The 13,889-nt window shown below is 45.2% G+C and overlaps 1 protein-coding gene across 13 annotated transcripts in view; it reads left to right on the top strand.

The window, feature by feature from the left end:
- The window catches only part of SCN8A (sodium voltage-gated channel alpha subunit 8), a 211,908-nt gene that overhangs the window by 191,084 nt on the left and 6,935 nt on the right, over window positions 1-13,889 (top strand). For all 13 annotated transcript variants that reach the window (XM_032284637.1, XM_032284579.1, XM_032284605.1 and 10 more), the window contains one exon: window positions 1,725-1,995. In XM_032284637.1, coding sequence (XP_032140528.1) covers window positions 1,725-1,995 — 271 coding nt within the window. The remainder of the gene's footprint in view (window positions 1-1,724; window positions 1,996-13,889) is intronic.

Genomic DNA, 13,889 nt, shown 5'->3' with positions numbered 1-13,889 from the left:
CTGCCACCACACTCAGCTAATTTTTGTATTTTTAGTAGAGCTGGGGTTTCACCATGTTGACCAGGCTGGACTTGAACTCCTGACCTCAAGTGATCCACCCGCCTCAGCCTCTCAAAGTGCTGGGATTACAGGCATGAGCCACTGCACCTGGCAATGATAGATTTGATTTAAATCATTAGACTTGCTATTTTATGAGGACTGCATTGATGAGGGCAAGAGAAGAAGTGGGAGACCAGTTAAGTGGCCAGACAAGTCCAGATGAGAGATGATGGTGGCTCAGATTAGAGTGGAGCCAAAAAAGATAGAATGAAGTGGATGAACCCAAGTTATATTTTTGGAGGAAGAATCAACAGGCCCTTCAGTGGATCAGATGAGGGAGAATAAAGAGACAAAGATGATCCTCAGATTTGTGGCTTAAGAGCCTGGGTGAATAATTGAGAGGAACAGGCTGGGTGAGGGGCAGGGAATAGACTTGGCTCTGCTTTGGACTTAAGTGTGAGATGTTTGGACATGGTAAGTCTGAGATGCTTATGAGTCATCAAGAAGAAATGGCAAGTAAGCAACTCAGGTTCAGAGGAAAGGTGTGGGCTGGAGAAGAAAAGCTTGAGAAGCGTGAGTGCAGATAGCACACGGGCAGCAGGGGTGGATGAGCTCTCGTGGGGGAACATTTAGAGAAAGAGGGATTAAGAGAAGAAATGGCTGACAAATGAGCCCAAAAAGGAGCAGCTGGAGAAGTAGGAAGACATCCAGAGTGTGTCAGTCAGCTGGGTATAGTGGTGCACACCTGTAGGCCCAGCTTCTCAGGAGACTGAGGCAGGAGGATCGCCTGAGGTCAGGAGTTTGAATTGCTATGTGCCATGATCGCACCTGTGCATAGCCACTGCACTCCAGCCTGGGTAACACGGTGAGACCCATCTCTAAAAACAGAGAAAGGCCAGGCATGGTGGTTCACACCTGTAATTGGGATTACAGGGAGGTCGAGGCAGACAGATTACTTGAGGCCAGGAGTTTGAGACCAGCGGGGCCAATATAGCGAAACCCCATCTATACTAAACATACAAAAAATTAGCCAGGTGTGATGGTGTGCACCTATAATCCCAGCTACACGGGAGACTGAGGCTTGAGAATTGTTTTAACCCAGGAGGCAGAGGCTGCAATGGGTCAAGATTGTACCACTGCCCTCCAGCCTGGGCAACAGAATGAGACTGTCTTAAAAAAAAAAAAAAAAGAAAAAACAGCTGGATGCTGTGACTCATACCTGTAATCCCAGCATTTTGGGAGGCTGAGGCGGGCGGGGAACACCTGAGGTCGGGAGTTCAAGACCAACTTGACCAACATGGAGAAACCCCATCTGCAACAAAATTAGGGGGGCGTGGTGGCTCTTGTCTGTAATCCCAGCTACTCGGGAGGCTGAGTCAAGAGAATCGCTTGAACCCAGGAGGCAGAGGTTGCAGTGAACTGAGATTGCACCCTTGTACTCCAGCCTGGGCAATGAGGTGAAACTCTGTCTCCAAACAAATAAACAAAACAAAACAAAAAAGAAAGCTCTAGGTGAGGTAATATTGATGTTGGTCTCCATCCATGCTCCTGACAGAGCAGCACAGCTGACCAGTATTAGCAGAAAAGAAGACAGAGGTACCTCGATTAGCAGGGCGACAGCTTCCATAGGTCAGCTTGGAAAGGTTTTCATGAATCTTGTGTCTTTTCCACCCCTTCCTCCCCAGAACAAAATTCAAGGAATCGTCTTTGATTTTGTCACGCAACAAGCCTTTGACATTGTTATCATGATGCTCATCTGCCTTAACATGGTGACAATGATGGTGGAGACAGACACTCAGAGCAAGCAGATGGAGAACATCCTCTACTGGATTAACCTGGTGTTTGTTATCTTCTTCACCTGTGAGTGTGTGCTCAAAATGTTTGCCTTGAGGCACTACTACTTCACCATTGGCTGGAACATCTTCGACTTCGTGGTAGTCATCCTCTCCATCGTGGGTGAGTGGGGTCGGGGAAGTACGCGAGGGGAAAAGGGACCTGACTGATTTTGAGGATGAGATTTCCCAGGAGAGGAATGAATTATACAGGTCCGAAGTGCAGGCAGGATACCCTGCCTAGCAGATTCCATTGTCAGTGAATTTCTACTGCATGTTCTTAGTAGTCTTGGATTATAAATTCTGTGGCTCAAGGAAAAAAGAAAAGAAAAAAAAGATTGGTTCTTGCTTTTAAAGAGTTTAAAGTCTAGCAGGGAGAGTAAAAGAAAGTTGTCATGAAAGAATATAATGCAACAGAAGTATAAAATGAAAAAAGGAATGACTGTTAACTTGGCTGTTATGAAATAGTCTAGTTAAGTTCTGGTGCTGATAGCCATGGTGGTGCTGCTGTTACTGGCAGGGCTCGTTTACTGAGATTTTACTGTGGGCCAACTACAGTTTGAGAGTTTCTTCACCTGCGTTGTCTCATTTGATTCTTATTACATCCCAAGAAGCAAGCTACTTTATTACCCTGACTGTATAGATGTCCACAGTCACTCAACTAGGAGGTGGTGGAGGCATAACTGGAGTTGATCCCAAAGTCCATGTTTCTTAACTGTGACTGTGTGCATCTTGCTTCAGCCTAAAAGTGTGGGGGGATGATGTCCTGGCAGGCAGGCAGAAGGAAATGCCACCCTGTTGATTGCCTTTCCAAATGTTTCCTTACCTTCCTGAAAGGCATCTTGTGTGATAAAACTCAGCCTTGGTTCCAGGTAAGTTTGACTCATTTATACGCAAGACAGAGAGTGCTCGAGACCCATGGGGCCAGCCCCAGAGCTCCAGTGGCCATGCTGGGCCTAGTGAAATGGTGACTAAGGCACCAGCAGGCCAGCGTCTCCCCTTGGCCTGTGCCACCCTCTAGTTCTTTCCTCCAGAGCAGTATGTCCAAAAGTGTTGATGTGTGGAACACTAATCCTATACATTTCTCCCCAAGAATCTCCTGAGGAAATTAGGTAACACACTGTACCTTGAATTTTCCTTTGGGGTTCACAGTGCACATTACTGAATTCTCTTGGAAGTCCTACAGTAAAGAATTCTGGGCCGGGTGCAGTGGTGCACGCCTGTAGTCCCAGCACTTTAGGAGGCCAAGGCAGGCAGATAACTTGAACCCACGTGTTCAAGACCAGTCTGGGCAACATGACAAAACCCTGTCTCTATAAAAAAAAATACAAAAATGAACCAGTCATGGTGATATGTGCCTATGGTCCCAGTTACTTGGGAGACTGAGGTGGGATGATTGCTTGAGCCTGGGAGGTTGAGGCTACAGTGAGCCGAGATCACACCATTGCACCCCTGGATGACAGAGAGAGACTTTGTCTCAAAAATAAAGAAAAAATTCTGTTTAAATATAACATAGCATCTCACCTTTATTAGACCACAGTTTCCTTTTTTCAGTAATAATGACGGCTCACATTTTAATGGAACACCCTATGTGCCAGGTGCCATTATAAGTGCTTTAAATATGTTAATTCATATAATCCTCTCAACAAACCTCTAAGAATCCTGAGGAACTAAGGCACAGAGAGGTTCCCAAGACATGTGGCTGGTAAGTGAGCAAGTGGGGGTTCAAGCCCAGCTTCTGGCCCCAAGTCCCATTCTCCTAACTTCTCACAAAACACACTTTGGACAATGCTGCCCTTGTCCACTGCTCTTGAAACTTTTCTGGCCACTCATCTTTGAGTGACACAGAAAATCTACAGACCAAATCATACCCCCCATTTTCAAATGGTACTCTAAAAAGAGGAAGATGTTTTCGATGATTGGGATTTTTTTTTTAATATCCTAAATTTGTTCAGAAACAAAAGTATAGAAATCATCTTTTTAAAGCCAGAGAAATGTATTAGGGTTTCTAGAGGGACAGAACTAATAGGATAGATGTATATATGAAAGGGAGTCTGTTGAGGAGAACTAACTCACACGATCACAAGGTGAAGTCCCACGATAGGCCGTCTGCAAGCTGAAGGGAGCCGGTAGTGGCTCAGTCTGAGTCCCAAATCCTCAAAAGTAGGGAAGCCAACGGTGCAGCCTTTGGTCTGGCCAAAGGCCCCAGAACCCCTGGCAAACCACTGGTGTAAGTCCAAGAGTCCAAAAGCTGAAGAACTCAGAGTCTGATTTTCAAGGGCAGAAAGCATCCAGTGCGGGAGGAGATGAAGGCTGGAAGACTCAGCAAGTCTGCTGCTTCCATCTTCTTCTGCCTGCTTTTTCTAGCTGAGCTTGCAGCTGGTTAGATGGTGCCCACCCACACTGAGGGTGGGTCTTCGTCTCCCAGTCTACTGACTCAAAAGTAATGGCAAAAACCACAATTACTTTTGCACCAACCTAATCTCAGGCAACACCCAGAAACAATACTTTGCATCCTTTAATCCAATCAAGTTGACACTTACTCTTAACCATCACAAGTCCACCCCTTGCCAACTTGAACCCATAGACATCTCCTGAAATCATACTTGATCTCCAAATAAATACAATAATGAGTTCATAATTACACCTAACATAATACAGCTATCCTTTATACAACCGGAAGCGCACTAAGCCTTAACCTAAATGCTGTTACGTAAAGTTAACAACAGGTAAATGCTGACATGAAGTCAACAAATCTTATGTTACATCATAAAGGAAAAAGAAGAGAACTAAAATGAAGATATTTTCCTAGTACAAGTGTATACATGCACAAACATATTCTTCACAAAATAAGGAGGAAATACTCATGACAGTGACAGTCCTCATTTCCGTAGCTGGTCACGTGATTGTCACTGGTATTGATGACTATCTTCTTCTACTACCCATTCTATATTCACTTTGCCTTCAGCAAGCACTACGACTGGTCCTGGTTTTTTATCTGGTAAAGGGACCCAAACCTTCATTGCTGAAGGTTCTGGACCATTTGTGTCCTGCGTGGATTGGGCTGTTGTCAGTTTCCCATTGACCTTAATCACAGGGCATAGTAATACTAAGAGACGCCCTAATGAATCTCCAGTATTCCATGTATACTCTTCCTTTCCTCAGTTGTGGAGTAGTAGACTGATTTCATCTTGATAGTCTGGGTCAGTCACCCTAGCCAACACTGTAACTCCCTTCTTAGCTTGTTGACTTAGAGGTAGGAGGAACCCAAAGTGTCCATGTGGGAATCTTAACTTCCAGTTTAATGGAATTGTTATGTCTACTGGTGGCAGCATTCCTCCCTCTGGAACTAAGACCTCTAGGCCAGCAGAACATAATGTCGCAGTAACAGGAAGCAAAAATTTTGCTAGCAGGTCACTAGGGATGATGGTGAGTAGTGCCACTTTTACTTCCACCCCTTGATTCCTGGACCCATGAATCCTGGCTATGGGAGGAGCAGTCCCATATATTGGACGTTGATTCAGAGCATACATGGCCTTCTGGAGAACTTTGCCCCAGCCCTGCAAAGTTTTGTTACCTAGTTGGCATTGTAATCGTGACTTCAAAAGGCCATTCCACCGCTCTGTCAATCCAGCTGCCTCAGGATTATGGGAACATGGTAAGACCAGTGAATTCCATGAGCATGAGCCCACTGACACACTTCTTTAGCTGTAAAGTGAGTGCCTTGGTCAGAGGCAACGCTGTGTAGAATACCATGGTGAGTCCAGAGATGATAGTCTTGGCAGAAGCATTGCATGCAGGATGGGCAAACCCATATCCAGTGTCTGTTCTGGTAAGGACAAACCACTGACTGCCCTTTCCATTATGGAAGAGGTCCAATATAATCAACCTGCCACCAAGTAACTGGTTGATCACCCCCAAGGAATAGTGCCATATTAAGAGCTCAGTGTTGGTCTCTGCTGCTGAAAAATTGGGCACTCAGCAGTGGCCGTAGCCAGGTCAGCCTTAATGTGTGGAAGTCCATGTTGGTGCGCCCATGCGTAACCTCCATCCCTGCCACCATGGCCACTTTGTTCATGGACCCATTGGGTGATGACCGGGGTGGCTGGGGAAAGAAGCTGAGTGGTGTCCACAGAATGAGTCATCCTATCCACCTGATTATTAAAATCCTCCTCTGCTGAGGTCACTCTTTGGTAAGCATTCATGTGGGACACAAATATCTTCACAGTTTTTGACCACTCAGAGAGGACCATCCACATACCTCTTCCCCAAATTTGTCACCAATTTTTCAATCATCCTTCTTCTAAGTCCCTGACCATCCAGCCAAATCATTGGTTACAACCCATGAATCAGTATATAATCGCATATCTGGCCATTTCTCCTTCCATGCAAAGTATACAACCAGGTGCGCTACTCAGAGTTCTGCCCACTGGGAAGGTTTCCCTTCACCACTGTCCTTCAGGGATGTCCTAGAAAGGGGCTGTCATGCTGCAGCTGTCCACTTTCAGGTGGTGCCTGCATATCATGCAGAACCATCTGGGACCAGGGCCTAGTCTTCTCTTCCTCTGTCAACTGATCATAGGGAACTCCCCAGGAGGCTACCAGTGCAGGCTGGGGGAGAGAAGGCAGGGTGGCATGGGTGGGGGGGGGTGGACCATGGGCATTTGAGCCACTTCCTCATGTAACTCGTGTGCCTTCAGGACCTGCTCGAGCCCAGTCACATGCATACCATTCCCATTTGATGATGGAATGCTGCTGTATGCACCCAACTTTATGGCTGTCTGGGTCAGAGAGCACCCAGTTAATGAGAGGCAGTTCAAGTCACATGGTAACTGGTTGACCCATGGTCAAATGTTCAATTTCTACAAAGGCTCAGTAACAGGCCAAGAGCTGTCCCTCAAAAGGAGAGTAATTATCTACAGAAGATGGCAGGGCCTTGCTCTACAATCCTAGAGACCTCTCCTGTGATTCACCTATGAGGGCCTGTCAAAGGCTCTAAACAGCATCCCTATCTGCCATGGACACCTCAAGCACCATTGGATCTGTTGGGTCATATGGCCCAAGTGGCAGAGCATCTTGCACAGCTGCCTGGACCTATTGCAGCGCCTTCTGTTCTGGCTTCTACTCAAAACTGGCAGCCTTTTGGGTCACTCGATAAATGGGCCAGAGTAACACACCCAAAATAGGAATATGTTGCCTCCAAAATCCAAATAAGCCCACTAGGTGTTGTGCTTCTTTCTTGGTTGTAGGAGGGGCCAAATGCAGCAACTTATCCTTCACCTTAGAAGGAATAGCTCAATAGGCCCTACACCACTGGACCCCTAGAAATTTCACTGAGGTAGAAGACCCCTGAATTTTAGTCAAATTTATTTCCCATCCCCTGGCACACAAATGTTTCACCAATAAGTCCAGTGTGTTTGCTCACTGGGTCCAGTCAGCATAATGTCATTAATGTAATGAACCATCGTGATATCTTGTGGAAGGGAAAATGATCAAGATCTCTGCCAGAAAGATTATGACACAAAGCCAGGGAGTGTACCCCTGAGGTAGGACAGTAAAGGTATATTGCTGGCCTTGCCAGCTGAAAGCAGATTGCTTCTAGTGAGCCTCATGGACAGGAATGGAGAAAAAGGCATTTGCCAAATCAGTAGCTACATACCAGGTACCAGGAGATGTGTTAATTTGCTCAAGCAGTGAAACCACATCTGGTACAGCAGCTGCAATTGGAGTCATCACCACTTGGTTAAGCTTATGATAATCAGCTGTCATTCTCCAAGATCCGTCTGACTTCTGCACAGGCCTAATAGGAAAGTTGAACGGGATGTGGTGGGAATCACCACCCTTGCATCTTTCAAGTCCTTGATGGTGGCACTAATCTCCACAGTCCCTCCAGGGATGCAATATTGTTTTTGATTTACTATTTTTCTAGGTAGAGGCAGCTCTAATGGCTTCCACTGGGCCTTTCCCACCATAGTAGCCCTTACCTTACCAGTCAGGGAGTTAATGTGGGGGTTCTGCCAACTGCTAAGTATATCTATGCCAGTTATGCATTGTGGGTACTGGGGAAATGACCACAGGATGAGTCTGGGGACCCACTTTAAGTCAGACCTGAGCTAAAACTTCATTAATTATCTGACCTCCATAAGCCCCTACTCTAACTGGAGGATGACAATGATGTTTTGGCTCCCCTGGAATCAATGTCAGCTCAGAGCCAGTGTCCAGTAGTCCCCGAAAGCTCTGATCATTCGCCTTTCCCCAGTGCACAGTTACCCTGGTAAAAGGCTAGAGGTCTCCTTGGGGAAGGATGGGAGAAAGATTAACAGCATAAATTGTCAGCAATGTAGTGGGGTCTTTCCTTAAGGGGACCCAGCCTCCCCTTCATTCAAGGGGTTCTGGTTCTGCACACTAGTTCAAGTCTGGAAATTGATGGAGGGGGCCATGATTCTCTATTTTTATAATTCAAATTAGTCTGTTGTACACTTGATCTGGAAGTTTTCTGCTTACACAAATTAAGAAAGAATGTAGTAGGCTTCCTATCAATTTCACTTCTTGGAACACCATGTTTAATTAACCAATGCCAGAGGTCTACACCAGTCAGACTATTCTGATTGCTGCTTTGCCTCTGCTCTCCATTATGGTAGCCACACCCACCTTGTGTTTTGACAGTTGAGTGCCCCCACTTGGCTCCTGCCACCTCTGGATCCAGTTATTCCCTTTGCGTTTAAGTCTTCCAGTTGAGTGACTTCAGTTCCCACTCCAAGATCTGACATACAGAGAAGAGCAATCAGAGCTCTTCAGGGATGCAGGTGCTCCCCTCACAAATATATTTTGCAAGATATTGGTGAAGGGTATGTCTTCTGGACCCCACCAGTTGGGATGAATAGGTCTAAGGTGACTAGCATCCCAGTCTCCCTAAGCCTTTGGACCCCTTCCTCTACACTAAACCAAGGGAGATTGGGCATTTCCAGCTTACTCACAGTGGGCCATCTTTTCATCCATGTTTCAGCTAGCCAAGCAAATAAACTATTAGAACCTTTTTTAACTCCCTGAGCTGCAACATTAAATGCAGAATCCCTGCTTAGTGGGCCCATATCAATAAATTCCATCTGATCCAATTTATATTCCTGCCACCATTGTCCTACAACCTTAATATCCATTCCCACGCCTGTTCTCCAGATTTCTGCTTATACAAATTAGAAAACTCAAGCAGGCCAGGCACCATGGCTCACACCTGTAATCCCAGCACTTTGGGAGGCTGAGGCAAGCGGATCACTTGAGATCAGGAGGTCAAGATCAGCCTGGCCAATATGGTGAAACCCTGTCTCTACTAAAAATACAAAAATTAGCCTGGCATGGTAGCATGCACCTGTAATCCCAGTTACTCAGGAGGCTGAGACACAAGAATCACTTGAACCCGAGAGGTGAAGGTTGCAGTGAGTGGAGATTGCACCAGTGCACTCCAGGCTGGGAGACAGAGCAAGACTCCATCTCAAAAAGAAAATAAGAAAACTCAAGCAGTTGTTTTGGAGTGTAGCCCACCTCATGGGTCACACTCTGAACCTCATCTCTAGGGGCCTGCCAGGACTTGAGTCTAGTTGCAGATCTAGAAACAAAGAGGGGTGTTGGTGGTGGGTTCTGAAGAGAATCAGCATTTTCTTGCCTGGCAACTGCCTCAGGGGAGACCACTGTTGCCTCAAAAGTGCAGGGTTAATCTCCTAAGACAAAGGTGGAAAGGCTGATGGCAGCCTGGGTATAGGGGAAGGGATATTACCACCACTGGGGATAGGGAGGCTGTTTCCTCTGGCAATAAAAGCTGTCAGAGTTTACAAGCTCAGTGCCCCCAGCTTCATCAGGGTCCTCCCACACATCCCCATTCCAAGTTGCAGGGTTCCATTCTTTTCCAATCAATGCCCTCACTTTAACAGTAGATACCTAGCAAGACTATGCATGCACCCTTCCTTGCAGGCCAGCCACTTGCATGATAAGAGCTTGTGTCTGATTTTCCGAAACATCAGCCCTTTGTCTACAGGAGATAAGACTCTCAGAGCAATCTTAGAAGCTTGAGGCTCAATAGGTGCTTCTGGAGCCGGGAGTTAGAATCCCTGAGCTCATCCTTTTCTTCTATCACTTTCTCCAGCAAACTTAGGAGCAACCAACCAACTTCATTATATTCCTTGGTTCTCCACATATGGTAAAATGTATTATATATAGAGTCACTAAACTCCCCTCCCCTCAAGAGCAATGAATCAGGAATATTAAATACATCTATTTTGCATAATTCTCTAAACAGTTCATACCAAAGACTATCAGTGTTCTCTGTACTATTAGAAGTAGAGTCCTTAGCATTTTTTGGGTCTAATCAGATTAAGCAGCCAACCCCAGAAACCCCAAAACCAACTAAGGAAATCCATCCTTAAAATTCTGTCCCTCTAGAACCACTCCTGGTACCAAAATCTGTCAGAGTTTTTTAGTGGAACAGAACTAATAGGGTAAATGTGATCTCACATGATCACAAGGCAAAGTTTCACAACAGGCCTTCTGCAAGCTGAGGAGCAAGGAAGCCAGTAGTGGCTCAGTCCGAGTCCCAAATTCTCAAAAGTAGGGAAGCCGACAGCGTGGCCTTCAGTCTGTGGCCAAAGACCTGAGAGCCCCTGCAAAGCCACTGATGTAAGTCCAAGTGTCCAAAAGCCGAAGAACTTGGAGTCTGATGTTAGAGAGCAGGAAGCATCCAGCGCAGGAGATGAAAGCCGGAAGACTCAGCAAGTCTGCTGCTTTCACATTCTTCTGCCTGCTTTTTCTAGCTGAGCTGGCAGCCAGTTAGATGGTGCTCACCCACATTGAGGTTGGGTCTTCCTCTGCCAGTCCACTGACTCAAATGTTAGTCTCCTCTGGCAACACCCAGAAACAATACTTTGCATACTTCATTCCAATCAAGTTGAGAGTATTAACCATCAAAAGAATTAGAGTAAAACTATGAAACCACCTAGAGCACCCCTTAAATGGTGTTCCTGCTGCCTACATTACTGTCTGTCCCATTTCTCTCCCTTTTCTATAGGGACAAACACACATTCATCCTTCAAAATCTACCTCAGGCATCATCTCTCTGAAGCCCTACTTGCCCACCATATATGGGCTGCAAGTATCGCATATACTTTAATATATATTACATAAGCTGAATTATTTGGTCACTGCTTATGACTTGAAAGAGCTGAGAAATCATCATGGGTGGGTCCTGGCTAAGGTAGAGATTTTCTTGAAAGCTCAAATACCCCATGGAATTTTAGCTCCTGAAGAGGCTTCAAGAGGTTACCTGGCCCACTTTCTGACCTTACTGCATCTTGTCTTTTCCTGAAAAGCTAAGATTCTTCAAACGGGATTCTATAGCCTTCTGCAGTTAACTGCCCCAGTATTTATGCATTTTTTTTTTTTTTTGAGACAGAGTTTCACTCTTGTTGCCCAGGTTGGAGTGCGACGGTGCAATCTCAGCTCACTGCAACCTCCACCTCCGGGTTCAAGCAATTCTCCTGCCTCAGCCTCCCAAGTAGCTGGGATTACAGGCATGTGCCACCACGCCCGGCTAATTTTGTATTTTTAGTAGAAATGGGGTTTCACCATGTTGGTCAGGCTGGTCTTGAACTCCTGACCGCAAGTGATCCACCCACCTCAGCCTCCCAAAATGCTGGGATTACAGTTGTGAGCCACCGTGCCTAGCTATTTATGCATTCTTATGATTGAGAAATGTTTCCTTAAATTAAATCCCTCATGTCAGCTGAAGCTCCCATTGTCTTGTTAGCACCTGGACAGCAAAAGAAGGTGCTGAACAGAGAGAACATGTCAGTGCCTTCCCTTCAGTTGTCATTTCCCAGACTTTTCACCTCCTCTGCCCTCCTTCTGTGGCCCCTCATTTGGGTCCCCTCATTGCTCTATAGCTTTAAAGAACAAGTGGCTGGGTTGAGGTAAATCCCTGGATGAATATAACTAGAAAAAGGCTCTCCAATTTGTACACTTTCACTTTTTGCCTTTATCCTAATGCCTTGGCATCTTTACCTGCTGATACTGGTTTGTTTTCTGTTTTCTTTTCTTCTCTTTTTTCTTTTCTTTTAAGACAGAGTCTCTGCCTTTCCCCCAGGCCGGAGTGCGATCTCGGCTCACTACAACCTCCGCCTCCCAGGTTTAAGGAATTCTCCTGCCTCAGCCTCCTGAGTAGCTGGAGTTACAGGCATACGCCACCATACCCAGCTAATTTTTGTACCATTTATTTGTTTATTTATTTATTTGAAATCTCACCTGTCACCCAGGCTGGAGTGCAGTGGCATGATCTCAGCTCACTGCAACCTCTGCCTCCTGGGTTCAAGTGAGTTTCTTGCCTCAGCCTCCCAAGTAGCTGGAATTACAGGTGTGTGCCACCACACTTGGCTATTTTTCTTTTCTTTCTTTTTTTTTTTTTTTTTTTTTTTTTGTATTTTTAGTAGAGATGGGGTTTTGCCATGTTGGCCATGCTCGTCTTGAACTCCTAGCCTCAAGTGATCTGCCTGCCTCAGTTTCCCAAAGTGCTGGGATTACAGGCATGAGCCACTGTGTCCAGCCTGATACTGGTTTCTGATTCATGACTTGCAGCACAAAATCTATCAGCTCAGAGCTGAAAGTCACTCCTGAGAGTCCCTTTAGTTTTCTAGGCTAGTTTGGTAGGGTAGGGAGGTGGGGCTATGCGAAACCAAAGATGTTTTTTCAGAGCAAAGAAGAAGATACTTTGAAAATTGCTAGCATTAGCATAATAACTAAGACATCAAAGTTAAAGGATAATGAGGTCATGAGGTGGAGCCAGGACCTTGCATTCATTGTTTTTGGATATGAAAATTTGATTCTATTGTAGAGAATATCAGTAACATCTTGGAAAATCATATGTGGACAAATCTGGGGGAAAAAAAACTAATTAATTGTCCTGGAGTAGAAAAACAAGTAAATGAGGACCTATTCATAAAAGGGAATACCACTCAATTGTTAGAATGAATAAAATGTTTTTTAACATGTGGGATCAATCTCACAAATGTAATGTTAAATCTCAGAAACAAGATAGAGACCTAAATAAATGAACCTCAGAAGACAGATACAGGCTGTATGTAGCAGCTCACACCTGTAATCTCAGCACTTTGGCAGGTCGAGAGGGTGAGGATCAGATTGCTTGAGCCCGGGAGTTAAAGACCAGCCTGGGCAACATAGCAAGACTCCTATCTCTACAAAATATTTGAAATAAATAAATCAGACAGATACAGTATAATTTCCTAAATGTAGCAGGAAATTATATATATATATATATATATATATATATTACGGATTCTTGGTTTCGTGGTTTTTTTTTGTTTGTTTGTTTGTTTTGAGGTGGAATTTAGCTGGTCGTCTAGGCTGGAGTGCAATGGCATGATCTCGGCTCACTATAACCTCTGCCTCCCTGGTTCAAGTGATTCTCCTGCCTCAGCCTCCCAAGTAGCTGGGATTACAGGCACCTGCCACCATGCCTGGCTAATTTTGTATTTTTAGTAGAGGCAGGGTTTCACCATGTTGGTCAGACTGGTCTCAAACTCCTGACCTCAGGTGATCCACCTGCCTCCGCCTCCCAAAGTGCTGGGATTACAGGCATGAGCCACCTTGCCCAGCCATGGATTCTTGCATAGTAAATCTATAAAGATACACACTAGAATGATACCTACCATCTTCAGGATTGTGGATGCTTCTGGGGATGATGAAAGAGGAAGAAAAATTGGTAAAATGCTAGCCTCTATTAAATCTGTGTTTCATCCCAGTTGCTCGGGAGGTCTGAGGCAGGAGGATCACTTGAGCCCAGGAGTTCAAGACCAGCCTGGGTAACATAGCAAGACTCCATCTCAAAACACAAAATAACAACATCAAAAGACAAATATTTGTGTTAGTTATGTGTGTTAGGCACATAGGTATCTATTTTATTATTTACTTTTCTGTATGTTTACAATGTCACTTTTTTTTTTTTTTTTTTTTTTTTTT

Source organism: Sapajus apella, unplaced genomic scaffold (assembly GCF_009761245.1).
Source record: "Sapajus apella isolate SASKATOON/1434 unplaced genomic scaffold, GSC_monkey_1.0 scaffold2, whole genome shotgun sequence".
In the NCBI taxonomy this organism is placed as follows: Eukaryota; Metazoa; Chordata; class Mammalia; order Primates; family Cebidae; genus Sapajus; species Sapajus apella.
Note: the sequence above shows the minus strand (reverse complement) of the source record. Positions and strands in the feature narration are given on the sequence as shown.